Source organism: Gracilinanus agilis, chromosome 2 (assembly GCF_016433145.1).
Source record: "Gracilinanus agilis isolate LMUSP501 chromosome 2, AgileGrace, whole genome shotgun sequence".
Classification (NCBI taxonomy): Eukaryota; Metazoa; Chordata; class Mammalia; order Didelphimorphia; family Didelphidae; genus Gracilinanus; species Gracilinanus agilis.
Window position 1 is genome coordinate 142,544,545 of NC_058131.1, and position 15,358 is coordinate 142,559,902.

The following is a 15,358-nucleotide window of genomic DNA, read 5'->3' on the forward strand; positions in this document are numbered from 1 at the left end:
AAATATACAAGGAGTTAAAGCAATTGTATAAAAAATCAAGCCATTCCCCAATTGATAAATGGGCAAGAGACATGAATAGGCAATTTTCAGGTAAAGAAATCAAAAGTATCAATAAGCACATGAGAAAGTGTTCCAAATCTCTAATAATTAGAGAAATGCAAATCAAAACAACTCTGAGGTATCACCTCACACCTAGCAGATTGGCTAAAATGAAAGAAGGGGAGAGTAATGAATGTTGGAGGGGATGTGGCAAAATTGGGACATTAATGCATTGCTGGTAGAGCTGTGAACTGATCCAGCCATTCTGGCTGGCAATTTGGAATCATACTCAAAGGGCTATAAAAGAATGCTTTCCCTTTGATCCAGCCATACCACTGCTAGGTTTGTACCCCAAAGAGATCATAGATAAACAGACTTGTACGAAAATATTCATAGCTGTGCTTTTTGTGGTGGCAACAAATTGGAAAAGGAGGATATGTCCTTCAATTGGGGAATGGCTGAAAAAACTGTGGTATATGCGGGTGATGGAATACTATTGTGCTAAAAGGAATAATAAACTGGAGGAGTTTCAGGCGAACTGGAGAGACCTCCAGGAACTGATGCAGAGTGAGAGGAGCAGAGCCAGAAAAACATTGTACACAGAGACTGATATACTATGGTAAAATCAAATGTAATGGGCTTCTGTACCAGCAGCAATGCAATGACCCAGGACAATTCTGAGGGATCTATGGTAAAGAACACTGCCCACATTCAGAGGAAGGACTGCAGGAGAGGAAACATATAAGAAAAACAACTGCTTGAATGCATGTGTCAGGGTGGATATGATTGAGGGTGTGGACTCGAAACTACCACACCAATGCAACTACCAACAATTTGGAAATTGGTCTTGAGCAAGGACACATGACAAAACTAGTGGAAAGGCGCAGCGGCCAGGGGGGGGGGGGGGGGGGGGAGGGGGGGTTGAAGGGGAAAGGAGGAGCATGAATCATATAACCATGTTAAAAATGAATATTAATAAATGTTAAAAAAAAAAAAGAGTACATACATGCCCTTTGATCCTGGCATACCATTGCCAGGTTTGTACCCCAAAGAGATAAAAGGGGAAAATATGTATACAAAATATTCATAGCTTCACTCTTTGTGGTGACAAAAAATTGGAAAATGAGGGAGTGTCCATCAATTGAGAAACAGCTGAACAAATTGTGGTATCTGATGGTGATGGAGTAATGAACTTTGGGGTAACAAACTCTATCTTACACTATTGGGAAAATCAGAAGGGAAAAACCAAGGGGGGGGGGGAACTGGGGCAGGGAGTATATAAAGGAGGGAAAGAGAGGGGGTAGGGAATCTAATTGACCCTTAAAAAAATAAATAACAAGAGGGGGAACAAAAAGGTAGTGGGCAGAAAGGTAAGTAAAATAAGGATAGGAATTAGGGGGATTGATTAAAGGCAAGCCTCTGGTTTAAAAGGAGATATGAAAGAAGAAAAGAAGAAAATTACATCACAATAAAAGGCAGTATAGCCAATGAGGAAATATCAGTACTTAACATATATGCACCAAATGTTATAGCATCCAAATTTCTAAAGGAGAAACTGGCAGAGTTCAAGGAGGAAATACATAGTAAAACTATACTAGTGGGACATTTAACCTTCCTCTATCAGATCTAGATATATCAAACCCAAAAATGAATAAGAAAGAGGTAAGAGAGGTGAATAAAATCGGAGAAAAATTAAAATTAATAGATATGTTGAGAAAAATAAATAGGGACAAAAAGGGACCATGCACTAGGACATAGGAATATGGCAAACAATGTAAAACAGCAGAAATAATAAATGCAACCTTTTCAGATCATAATGCAATAAAAACAATACTTAGTAAGGGCATATGGAAAGGCAAATCAAAAATTAACTGGAAATTGAATAATATGACTCTCCAAAGTCAGGTAATTAAAGAACAAATCAGAGAAACCATTAATAGTTTCATTGAAGAGAATGATAATGACGAGACATCCTACCAAAATCTGTAGGATGCAGGCAAAGCAGTATTTCGGGGGAAATTTCTATCCTTGAGTGCATATATTAACAGATTAGGGAGGGCAGAGGTCAATGAATTGGGCATGCAAATCAAAAAACTAGAAAGCAATGGCAATTTGGAACTATGCCCAAAGGGTTTTAAAATTCTGTCTGCCCTTTGATCCAGCTATACCACCGCTGGGTTTATAACCCCAAAAGATCATAAGGAAAAAGACATGTACAAAAATATTTATAGCTGCACTCTTTATAGTGCCAAAAAACTGGAAAACGAAGTTATGCCCTTCAATTGAGGAATGGCTGAACAAATTGTGGTATCTGTTGGTGATGGAATACTATTGTGCTCAAAGGAGCAATAAACTGGAGGAATTCCATGTAAACTGGAATGACCTCTAGGAACTGATGCAGAGTGAAAGGAGCAGAACTAGGAGAACATTGTACACAGAGACTGATGCACTGAGGTAAAATCAAATGTAATGGACTTCTGTACTAGCAGCAATGAAATGATCCAGAACAACATTAAGGGACTTATGAGAAAGAAAATTATCCATATCCAGAGGGAGAACTGTGGGAGTAGTAACATGGAAGAAAAACAATCGCTTGAACACATGGGTTGAGGGGGATATTATTGGGGATGTAGACACTAAACAATTATCCTAGGACAACTATCAATAATATGGAAATAGGTCTTGATCAGTGATACATGTAAAACCTAGTGGAATTGTGTGTCAGCTATAGGGGGTGGAGAAGGAGGTTGATAGGGAAAGAACATGAATCATGTAACCATGGAAAATATTCTAAACAAAATAAATTAATTAAATAAAAATTTTAAAATAAAAAATAAATGAAAAAATAACTAAATAAATAATAAGGTACAAAGGCCATGTCACTTCCCTTTTTAGTAAAGTGCAAGTGGCTCCTGTTAACATCCAAGATCAAATATAAAATGTTCTCTGTCTTTTAAAACCCTTTTCTACAACCTGGGGAAAAATCTAAACCCTAACTCTTACAAAACTGGATGTGAATAGATTAACATTCCAATAATATAAAAGAGAATGGGAGATTGGATAAAAAATAATGCCATAAACTTTTGCTTACAAAAAAAAGTAAAAAAGAAAATATACAGAGGATAAAAATGAAAGACTGGAACAAAACTTAACAATACATTAGATGTATGCAAAAAGGCAGGAATAGTAGTCATGCTACCAGAAAAAGAAATATAAGTGGAGACAAACAAGGACATAATGTTATGCTGAAAGGAATCATATTCAACGAATCAATATTAACATTAAACATATATCTTAAATGCCAAAGCATCAAATTAATAAAGGAAAAATTTAAGCTAATTGTAAGAAGATATAAATAATAACACAACAATAGCAGAGGTCTTTAAAATACCTCTTTCATATATAGACAAATATGATCCCTAAAAAAGAAAACATCAAATTGCATAAATTTCTGGGAAAACCCAAGAGCTAAAAAAAAATCAAACAAACACCTTATTTATACTGATAAAGAATATATGTACATCTTGGCAACACATGGAACTGTGTTTCACAATGATTTTGAATATAGCATTGTGTGAAAAATTAAAATTAGAGCAAAAAAATTTAAAGCAAGATAAATGAAATCACAACAAAACTGTAAGATATAAAAAGAATTATCAGAACTAGTTAAATAAATAAAAAGAAATGTCAGTAAGAAATAAAAAGAATAATCAAAAGAAATGTCAGCAAGAAATAAAAAAATCAATTAGTAGAGTTAAATGGTAAAAAACTGAGAATATAAAAGGAATAGAACACTTTTAAAATTATAAAATATCCAAACTAAGAGCATATCAAATAGCCATCTTTAATATCTAACTATTTAAAATCTAATCTCAGATGGGGGCAGCTGGGTAGCTCAGTGGAGTGAGAGTCCGGCCTAGAGACAGGAGGTCCTAGGTTCAAACCCGGCCTCAGCCACTTCCCAGCTGTGTGACCCTGGGCAAGTCACTTGACCCCCATTGCCCACCCTTACCACTCTTCCACCTATGAGACAATACACCGAAGTACAAGGGTTTTAAAAAAAATCTAATCTCAGAAAATAAAATAGAACTAGCTTCAAATAAACTTGCAAAAATATTTCTAGTTCCTGATGGAATCATAAGAAAATTCTATCAAACATATTTTTAAAAATGAATGTCAATACTATACAAATTATTTTAAAAAACTGAAGAAGAAAAATTCTACCAAATATATACCTTATACCTAAACCAGGGAAGGATAAATGAAGGAGAATGTCATTAATGAATAGGTATTCAAAAACTTTTAAAAAATCCACTATAAAGATTTTAGCAATTGATATAGGAAATAACTCATTATGACTAAGTTGGATTTATATCAAAGATTCAGGGAATATTCACCAGTACAAAAACCACCAACATTATTAATCACATTGTTAAAACTATCCTAATAATAGGCTAGTTGAGCCCCTAGAGGACAGAAATGATTCCATGTGTGACTATTATTTGATCCACCTACATATTAGAATAGTCTCTTCTATAAAAAGATGGAGGCAACACTTCTTAATATGTGACAACATGGTGACTATATCAAAACAAAGAACATTAAAAGAGCTTTGTAAATGGGACTTAACAATCAAGAATTTTGTCTATCTACTCTCATGGTAAAAAAAAAGAAGAATGAAAAACAACTGTTGGCCAAATTATGATGTCCATTTATTCAGTCATCTAAACTTGACTATCAGTTCATATAATTTAGAAAAGCAGTGTACATGGTAAGCCCAGAATTGAATGAGATAAACCACTCAGTTGGGTGGTATTTGGGAAATTACCTATCATAGGTTGGATATAATGGCAAAGTCTTTTAATTCCTGCTACTGTGGATATGACGGCTGTTGGAACTGCTTATACTTGGGAGTTCTGAGCTGCAGTAGGATTACAGTTGACCACAGTAAGTCAAGCATCAATATGGTAGGTCCCTGGGAACAAAGGGCCAGGAGGCTGCCTATGGATAGGCAAATGAGCTAAAGTTGTAAAAAGGAATAAGATGAAAGCTTCTGCACCAGTCAGCATTGGGATTAAGGCAGTTGAGTGACTCTGCTCTTCCAGGCTGGGCAAAATTGAGAAATGAAGTCTTTACACTAGGTGGCATAGCAGATAGAGTGGCAGAAATGAGTCAGGAAGATTCTTCCTGAGTTCAAATATGCCCTCAGACACTTTCTAGTTGTGTGTGAGCCTGGGTAAGTCACTTAGACTTGTTTGCCTCAGGTTTTTATCTGTCAAATGAACTCAAGAAGAAAAAAACCAAACAAAACTCCAAATGAGGTCACAAAAAATCAGACACAACTAAAAACAACTGAACAAAAGTTTTCACTGACCTCAAGATTCTCCCTGAACAAAAACTCTCCTTTTAAATAGCAATATATTTCTGGTGTTATTATGTGGCTAAAAATAACGATATACTCCATTACCTGAAGAATAAAATTTGCAAGTGTAAAAGTGAAAATTGGGAAAAGCCATCTAGAAGTGTATATATTTCTATGGACATGGGAAATGTATCAAAACTACATTTCCCGTGGTCCAGCTGTTTCCGTTTCCGGGTCTTTGGGGCATGGGGAGGTCTACGTCGACGCAGAGAGGGTTTTAAATCTCCTGGGTTAGGAGGGAGTGGGCTCTTTTGCCAGTAGGCTCTTTTTTGTCAGGAGACAGTAATGGAGGCGGCAGTTTTGAATGCTTACAAGCGTGTGGTCTGATAATTATATCTATAAACATGGCTTTAATTAAAATACTAATTTATATATTTATACAAGCCTTTATCATTTTTAATATTTATAATTTGGCGAACCAGAAGGTCGAAATTCGAACTCTAAATCTTCCAGATAGCCTAACTATAGCCATGCCTGCTTTTTGGCCAGCTGGCTCAGCTCTTTTGAGCACTTTTTTAAAAAAGGAAAGTGACTTTCCTTGCCATGCTTTTGCTGAAAGCAAGAGCACGTTTTTGCCTCCAGTGGGACTCAGCAGGCCAGTCCAGCCCAAACCACCTTGGGAGGGAGGTCAGGCCAGCCGATTCGAGCTTTTGGCTTTAAATTAAAATCCCGGAGCCCAGCCAGACTGTCTCTGCCACTGATCTCCATTCTTGACTCGCTGATGCTGCTGATGCTGCCATCGTTCCACTCCAGAACCTGAGATTTCCGGGAAGGAACCCAGTCCTGACTTGCCGAGATCTCGACCTCCAGAGACTGCTTCAGTTCCTGCTGCTAACGATTTGGGTATATTCCCCTTCCTCTCTACTTTCTTATAGGAGACATTCTAGCCTTCCACGTGTTTCTCTAAAGACCTAATTTAGCCACCCACACAAGCTCTACGTGTGGGATTTTCTACAATGACCCGACACCACGTGGACCTAGCGTTTACCCTTAATCAGGCCGAATGGCCTATTCAGACTTGCTTGTGATTAAAAACTGAACTCTGGGGAAGAAATTCACCCCATACCTGCTCAGAACTTTGAACTTGAAAAAAAAAACCCTTAAACTCAGCAGAACTCAATCAAAAGAACCTTAAATTGAAACCAGGGGTGAACTTTTAAAACCTCGGAACTGAATGAGCTTTATTTCTTTTTTTAAAAAGACTATCTTACTGTATTTTGCTAATTACTTTTGTTAATTAATCTTGCTTATTTCGTTGATTTTCCTGTTACACTGAATCATTTTAAGTTAATGTAGTTTGTGGCTGCTAGATTAATTCTGTTATGATTTTATTGTAACTCCCAAATAATGAGAAAAATCTATTAGAACTGGTAAGAGGTTTTGACCAGCTTGTTGATCTGATACTACTGGATTTATAGAGCACATGTCTTTAAAAATTTGTTCTGTCTTGGTAATTGCAAAGAACCTTGAAAGTTTCCATGCTTTAAATATTACCTTGTAATTTTACAAGAGATCTTTTTAACTTTTACTTTAAATCCTTAAGAATTGTTGTCTTAAAGGATAAAGCTTTTATATATTTTATTATAAGAGATATTATTGCCTTAAATGGGTAGAAGCATTTCCTACCCAGGATTTTTTTTAAAACAGGAAGCCAAGGAGCTCCTGTATATTCCTATCCAGAAGGTTTCTTTTATAAATATCAGATTTTGCTATGGAAGCAATAACTGAGTTTGTTGAGAAACTCTTAGCCAAGATTTAAAAGTTGTAACAAGTATATGATTTTAAACATCATTGTTTATTGTTTTAAAATGTGCTATTGGAAATAATGATACTCTATTTGAATGTGCATTGTGAATCTGCTATTTTGTAAAACCCACTTTCTCTCACAGAAAATCTCATTTTTGGGTAACATAACCCTTCTAGTTCTAAGCTATATATATATATTTTTAATTTTTAAAACATTTTTCTAATGAGAAATTGATTTTTTCCTTTTTCTCATATTGTACTGGAAGTACATATATAATCATTATTTATCTTTTTTCTGATTCTACAGCAAATACCTGAGCCTATAGGACTGTGATTTAAATGCCTCTCTGATTCCAGAAGGGAATATGAAAGCCGTTAATAGTGCTAAAGAAAGCACATGGTCAGAGACTTGTCTGACTAAGATCTGCATAATTGCTGCAGTTCTATGCCAATACTTTAGGGCTTGGAAATTGAGGTTTGAGTCCTGGAGTCCCAGTCTTTTCTAAAACTTTAGAGGACGTGGGTCCCCTCGACTTAGATTCCTAGAAAGCACCTAAGATTGGTTATTTTATTTGGCTCACTTCCCTAAAAAGCTGATGATAAGTCAGATCAGAGAGAGACATTTTCCTTAAGTCCTGGCCCTGAATGGGTAATTGCACACTGCTGAATTCACTTTAATTAGACCTTCATTCAAAGGTCTAAGTTATTTTCCCTAGATTTTTGCACATTTCATTCACAAGTAATTTTTTCTTTTTTTTCTTGAATTTTATTTTTATTTTGCCAATTGACTTCATATAACCCCCAGGACTCAGCCACTCATCCTTAGCTGACCTGAGATACCCTTTTTTTAGAAAAAAGGTGTGTTTAAGATTTACCTCACGGGGATATCTGTTAAGTTTTTAAAAATTCGATAATGTAAAAATATATGTATATTAAACTCTTTTCGGAGTAATTTCACGGGGAATTGAATTGTATAAAATCTTAGAAGAAAATGTATGTTTTGTAATCTATAATGTAAAGTTTAAATTCTTTTGAGAATAATTTCAGGATAAGGATCTTGCCATCTCCCCCAAATCCAGACAACGAACTTGTTTGGTGAGGACACATGAAGATGTCTGAAAAGCCTTCACTGTACCATGAAGACCAAACTTTGAACTTTGGGGTGCAGTTGATTGAACTATGGGGAGTTGAAATTGAGTTGTATGTATTGTTTTAATTGTACACTGTTGTGCCAGTGGGGGACAGCCCCCCAAATTGGTTTTTTGTCAATGTGGCTAATTTAACCATTTGTTCATCTATTTCTTTTATCCCCAATTTCCTGAAAAATTTAGAAGTTGTTTATTTTTACCGGTCCAGCGAAGAAAAAAGGACTAACCTTTTTTTTTGCCGGACCTCACGGGGAATTGTAAAAGTGAAAATTGGGAAAAGCCATCTAGAAGTGTATATATTTCTATGGACATGGGAAATGTATCAAAACTACATTTCCCGTGGTCCAGCTGTTTCCGTTTCCGGGTCTTTGGGGCATGGGGAGGTCTACGTCGACGCAGAGAGGGTTTAAAATCTCCTGGGTTAGGAGGGAGTGGGCTCTTTTGCCAGTAGGCTCTTTTTTGCGAGTAGGCACTTCCAGGAAACAGGAGACAGTAATGGAGGCGGCAGTTTTGAATGCTTACAAGCGCGTGGTCTGATAATTATATCTATAAACATGGCTTTAATTAAAATACTAATTTATATATTTATACAAGCCTTTATCATTTTTCATACTTATACAAGTCACCCAAATAGCTATGTAGAAATATTTGGTAGATATAAAATGTTGGATATTGCCAGCAACTTTTACATAAGAAGCAAAATAAAAGAAGTCATTACCAAAAATATAAAAAGCGAACAAAGGATAGTAGTAGTAAACATTAGAAGAATTTTTCTTAGGAAGATAAGCTCCCTAATACTTTCTTAGTGGTTTTAAATCAAGTCAGTAAACATTCATTAAGCATCTATTAAGTGTCAGTGTGATAATTAGATTAAGTCTACACTGCCCATCTGTAGATTTAATCACCAAAGATGAGAGCACCTCCAATTCTGGGAGGTCCTTAACCCACTAGAGTGGATGACGACTCAGAATCAACTGACCGCCCCCTAGGCGTCCTAAAAGAAGCATCTGTTGTGACTGGACATGCAAACTAGGGGAAGGCACAGGAATTGATTCATAAGTGACCCCTTTAAAAGAGGGAGTGGAAGGAGTGAGAGGGCTTCTGGTGAAGAGGGAGGCTGATAAAGGAGTTCTTCTGGTCAGTGGAGGAGTGCTGGCTGGAACGCTGAGACCTTGGTGAGACTGCTTTCAATATCTTCTTTACAAGTCCATGTGGTGAGTTTAAAGACTGAATTTTCTTGAATTTATCTTAAGAAACTTCCCTTTAATAGACTGTGAATGAAGTTCAGCTTCATTCACCTCCGGGCCTCTTGACCTCTGACTCTCAGCTGAGGGTTAATTAGATCTACCTGGATTAATTAGAGGATCATAGTAATTTACCTACCATGTTAGATTCTTATTTCCTTATTTCCTCTCTCAATTGTAAATAAATTTTCAAAAAAAGCCAATTTTGACTTCAGATTATTCTTAATTGAGGATTGATAATTGTTCAATCCTCTGGTGACCACCTTTTAATATACTGAACCCAAAAAAAACCTCTTTCCCCCCTGGTATCAGGTACCAAAGATATAAAGAAAGTAAAAAAATGATACATGCACTTGGAAAAAACACATTCCAAAGGGGAAGACACCATGGAAATGATTTGTACAAGTAAGATATAAATAGAAAAAAACTTTGAGAAAATCTTAGGGGAAAAGTATTAACAGTAAGGAAGATTTTAAAAGGCTTCTTGTAGAAGGTAGTCTGTTAGCTGGTATCTGAAACAAATGAGGAAAAAACCAGTAGACAAAACAAAAGGAGAGAATTTTCAATATGGAACATAGCTAGTGAAATGGCCTTCAGTCAGGAGATGGGGTATTTTGTATAAGAAACATCAAGGATGTTAATCTTACTGCACTGCTGGTTGTGTAGAAGAAAATAGAGTTTAAGAAGACTGGAAATATGAAGGAATATAGCACAAAGATCATACACTATGACCAGTTGTGATTTTTACTAGTAATAAAAGTCTCAATCAATAACATGAAAACTATAAGAATAATTGTATCAATTACAAAAACAATACAAATTATATGATTATCTCAATTGATGTTGAAAAAGCTTTGACAAAATACAATACTCATTCCTATTAAAAACACTGGAAAGAACAAGAATCAATAGAACTTTTCCTAAAATGATAAATATTTATCTAAAGCTAAGAACAAGCATTATCTATAATGGGGATAAATTAGAAATCTTTCCAATAAAATAAGGGGTAAAGCAAGAATGTTCACTGTTATTCAATATCATGTTAGAATTGCTAACCACGGCAATAAAACCAGAAAAAGAAATTGAAAAAATAAAAATATACAATAAGGAAACAAAACTTTCTTTGTAGATGATATATTACATTTACAAAACCTTAGAGAATAAACTAAAAAAACTAAAGCAAAATTGATAGATATAAAATCAAACCACATGAATAATCAGCATATTTATATATTATAAGCAAAATACAACAAGAAAAGATAGAAACAGAAATTCCATTTAAAATAACTATAAGCAATATAAAATAATTGGAAGTCTACCAGCCAAAAATATTCACAGTAGTTATGTTTTGTTTTGTTTTGTGGTGGCAAAGAATTGGAAATTGGAGATATCCATCAAATGAGGAATGGCTGAATAAGTTTTGGTAAACAATTTTGAAGAAATATTATTGTGCTATAAGAAATGACGAGCAGGATGGTTTCAGAAAAACCTGGGAAAACTTATATGAATTCATGCAAAATGAAGGGGGCAGAACCAAGAGAACACTGTATACAAGAAGAGTAATATTTTACCAATAATCAATTATGAAAGACTTAGCTACTTTGATAAAGACAAGGACAAGAAAATTCCAAAGGACTTGTGATGAAAAATGTTATTCACCCCTAGAGAAAGAATTTACAAACCTTGAGTACAGAATGAAACATTTTTTTTAAATCGTATTTTTCTTACTTTTGGGGGGGAGGGGTACAACATGACTAATATTGTGATAATTAGATTAAATCTACCTTGCCCAACTTTAGATTTAAATCACCAAAGGTGAAAACATCTCCATTTAACACAAGTTCGGTGGTCTGTAACCCACGTGTCCTAGAATGAGTGACAAATCAGAATTTACTTACTGCCTCTGAGTCAGTCCTAAGATAAGCATCTCTTGTGATTGGACATGTAAACTAAGAGGAGGCCATGGGAAGTGACTTGAGATGCCCCTTTAAAAAGAGAACTCAGTCAGCTGGGCCTGGGCTTCTGGTTTGTGAATGGGATCTGAAGGAGCTCTTCTGGTTGGTGACTTGGACTTGAAGGAACTCTGAAGCTGGTGCCACTGTTCTTAAATCTTTCCTTTGGAATTCCACATGGTAAGTGTAAAGACTGAATCTTCCTGAACTTCTTTTAAGGAACTTCCCTTTCAAAGAGTCTCTGTGACTGAAGCTTTTGCTTCATTCACCTTGGGGCTCTGCAGCCCTCCGGGCCTCTGGTCCTCTGAGTTTCCAGCCTTGGGATCAAAGCCAGATTTCCCTAGTCTGAGAGTTAATTAGATCTACTTGGATTAAACTAGGGGATCCAAGCAAATTACCTACTGTGTTAGATTACTTATCCTATCTTATCTTCTCTCTTATTTCCTTATTTCTTCTTCCTCTCCTCATTTGTAAATAAATTTTCCATAAAGGGCATTTTTAAATTTAGGTTATTCTTTAATTGGGGATTGATAATTGTTCAATCCCCTGGCAACCAAACCTTTTAATATTTACTAATCAAAGCCCTTTTTTACCTATTACAATATGGAAATTTATCATGCTTTATTTCACATACATAACTGATATCATAGTGCTTGCCTTCTCAATGATGGGGGCGGTACAGAGGAAGGGAAAGATTTTAAAACTCAAAAAAATTTTTAATTTATGTTTAAAAAATGAAAAATTAAAGAGGATAAAAAAAGACAACTGGAAATATAGTTTATGGGAAAGTTATGAAAGACTTTAAAAGACAAACAGAAGAAATGATATTTGATCCTAGAGGATCAATTCACTGGAAATGCTGCCAACTGCCACTCATTTCTTTGGCCCACCCTTCAAAATCAATAATGATAAGACTTTGGGGAAATCACAAATAAGTTCTCTAAAGAAAAAACTGAGTGATCTTAGTGTATAACATGTCCTTCTGAAGTAACTTCTTATCAACCTTATCAGAATTATGATAGCCATTTCAATGGACTAATAGCCATTCATACATGAAATAGTCAAAAGTTCTAGACTACATTCAGAACCTTCTCTTTCTATAAAAATGTCTCAAGTAACCTATACTAAATCAAGAATAGATATGTTCCTACCTCTAGAAATTCCATATACTATCCTGAAAGTATTTAAATAAAAAACACAGGCCTGGTTTTGAGAACTAATTTAATTTTGATATCTCCAAAAGAGCATATTTTACTATAGAATTTGTTCAAGCAACATGAACTAAAAACTAGTTTACTATCAGCACCTTTTAATTATAAAGAATATACAGGAAAAATTAGAAGTCACTCAAAAAAATACAAAAATACTTCAATGCATAAAGATTAACAGGAGAACCTTTTGAAACTCATGGGCTGTCTTTAAAGAAATCATTAAAACTCTCCTTTTGCATTTCCAATTCTCTAATTACTTTCATCCAAACTATTATATTTTTAAAAACTATTGTGCATTTTAAGTGCCAGTTATAAATAAATTAGAAAACAACAACATACCTGATCTTCACTAGTTAAGCCAATGTGCATAACAAGATAAAAATGCACTAGGAAATCAGAGTTTGGCAAAACATCTTGGCGTCTGGTCATCATAGCACAGATTAACTTATATGCTTGCAGTTTACCTTCTTTATATTCATTTGGCAATGTGGTGGCCTGAAAAGAATAAGTAATTATTATTATTGCCTAATTCAAGTTGTCACAATACAAGTCTATATATTGAAAGTGGACCTTAATATCATATACCAATTTGCTGGAATTTCATATCACTTTTTACCCCCTCTTTGCTATAGGAAAGATAAGAAGGGAGGGAGACAATGAAATATAGGTAATATAAAAAAATATTATCAATATTTTTAACATAAGGCATTAATTTAAATGAATTAATAACTTAACATAACACATTAATTCACCTTAAACAGCCATGATGCAAACATTCGGAGTGGTGGGATCAAGATAGGAGGAGATGGAGAAGTCTGGTTATCCAAACTTATTGCCAGGTTATCCCGTATCTAAAAAGAAAGAATAATCATTAAAGGTTATATTATAAAGTGGAATAAAAATATATTTCAAGATAGAAATTATAAATTCTAGAAAGTAATGCTAGAAACATCGGCACAAAATTCTTACCTGATTTTTATAAGGAAAAACCAAGCTAAAACATTTTTTCCACCTATATCCCAAATACTAAGCTCTGAGAAGTATATCTTTGACTTTATGTAAGTAAAATAGCACTAATAATAATGAGATGAGAGCATTTTCAACTAAATTTTAATTCATTTTAAAAATATCTATAGTAGAATGACAGAATGCTTATTTGGGAAGTAAATTCTATTCTAAAAGTCACAGAAATTATAAATTTCAATATGTTCCTACCTAAAATCTATCAGGTCATTTCTTTTTTTTTTAATTTAAATTTTTATTTTAATAACAAATTTCCAAATGAATTTCCCAAAGCTATTTAATTCAAATTGTTTCTCTCTCTTTTTCTCTCCCACCTCCCAGAGCCAGCAAAGAATTCAACCCCTCAGGTCATTTCTTGAAAAAATAAAAATAAAACCATTATGTAAGGAAAGTTTTCATAAGACTAAAATTTTTAATTTGGTTTTAACAATAAACATTAAATATGCCTGAACTTCTAAGTTATATCCTGAACATAGTAAATTACAACATTTTAACAATAAACAAATTGTACTCTGTTACAGAAAAATCAAAATGAAAAAAAAGGATACCTTTGCTAATTTATACCAGAGTTCATAGAGATAGCCAAATACTTTGGCATGGATCTTGGGTGACTGGATGTTATTCACATCTCCAAGGATTCCCAAGATTCTTCTCCACAGCACAGCAGCAGAATCTGGATGCCAACCTATGAGATTTCCACCAGCAATAATACTGCAGTCATCAGCCAGGCACTCACTGCTATCTGAAGAATTAAAAAAAAAACCAATTTTAATCATATAATTTATATTTCATAATTATTTTTGTCCTCCAGGAAAATTAGCTATCTTCAATTTGAAACTTCATAGACACTGAATAAAAGCTATCAATTCCTCTTTAAAATATAGACTGCCTGAGAATATAGAAATGCTAGAAAAATAAAAAAGGTTAAAATGTTAGTTATATAACTTAAATAACTCAAATTTTCTGAGGTTAAAAATGAATTAGTCAAAGTTGTCATATAACAGAATTCGAGAGTTGGCAGCCATCCAGTACAAGGAATCTACACAGTAATACCCCTAACAAGTGGTTGTCCAACTTATTTGAAATCTTTCAAGGCTATGGAACCCACTGCTCCTCAAGGCAGTCTTGTGAGTGAGATAAGAAATGTTTCCTGTTATTCTTGGTTCTGCCCTTTGGGGCCAAATGGAACAAAGGAAAATGGGAAGACATAAAGCTTAATGTAGCACTTTGTATATCCTTGGAACTGTGCTAACAACATTTATAAATATTATTTCATTTGTTCTTCACAACCACCTTGCAAAGTAAGTGCTATGATTATTAATATTATTCCCATTTTACTGTTGAGGAAAGTCAATTTCCTGAAACAGTTGAGGTATAAGTTCTGTAAGGGAGAAACAGGGGTTTTATGGGTTCAATATATTAAAAGGTGGTCGCCAGGGGAAATTTCCCCAATTAATGAATAATCTCAAGTCAAAATTGACTTTTATGGTGATTTATTTATTTACAATTAGGAAGGTTGAAGGTAGGGAAATTGAGAGAGAGAGAAACTCTGGCCCAGACCAGAGGCCTGGAC

General features: G+C 34.6%; 1 protein-coding gene across 2 annotated transcripts in view; it reads right to left on the bottom strand.

Annotated features, from left to right (window-relative positions):
- The window catches only part of RALGAPA2 (Ral GTPase activating protein catalytic subunit alpha 2), a 477,726-nt gene that overhangs the window by 265,935 nt on the left and 196,433 nt on the right, over positions 1–15,358 (bottom strand). For both annotated transcript variants that reach the window (XM_044663434.1, XM_044663433.1), the window contains exons 21-23: positions 14,334–14,527; positions 13,515–13,613; positions 13,102–13,257 (exon numbers count right to left, since the gene is read on the bottom strand). In XM_044663434.1, coding sequence (XP_044519369.1) covers positions 13,102–13,257; positions 13,515–13,613; positions 14,334–14,527 — 449 coding nt within the window. The remainder of the gene's footprint in view (positions 1–13,101; positions 13,258–13,514; positions 13,614–14,333; positions 14,528–15,358) is intronic.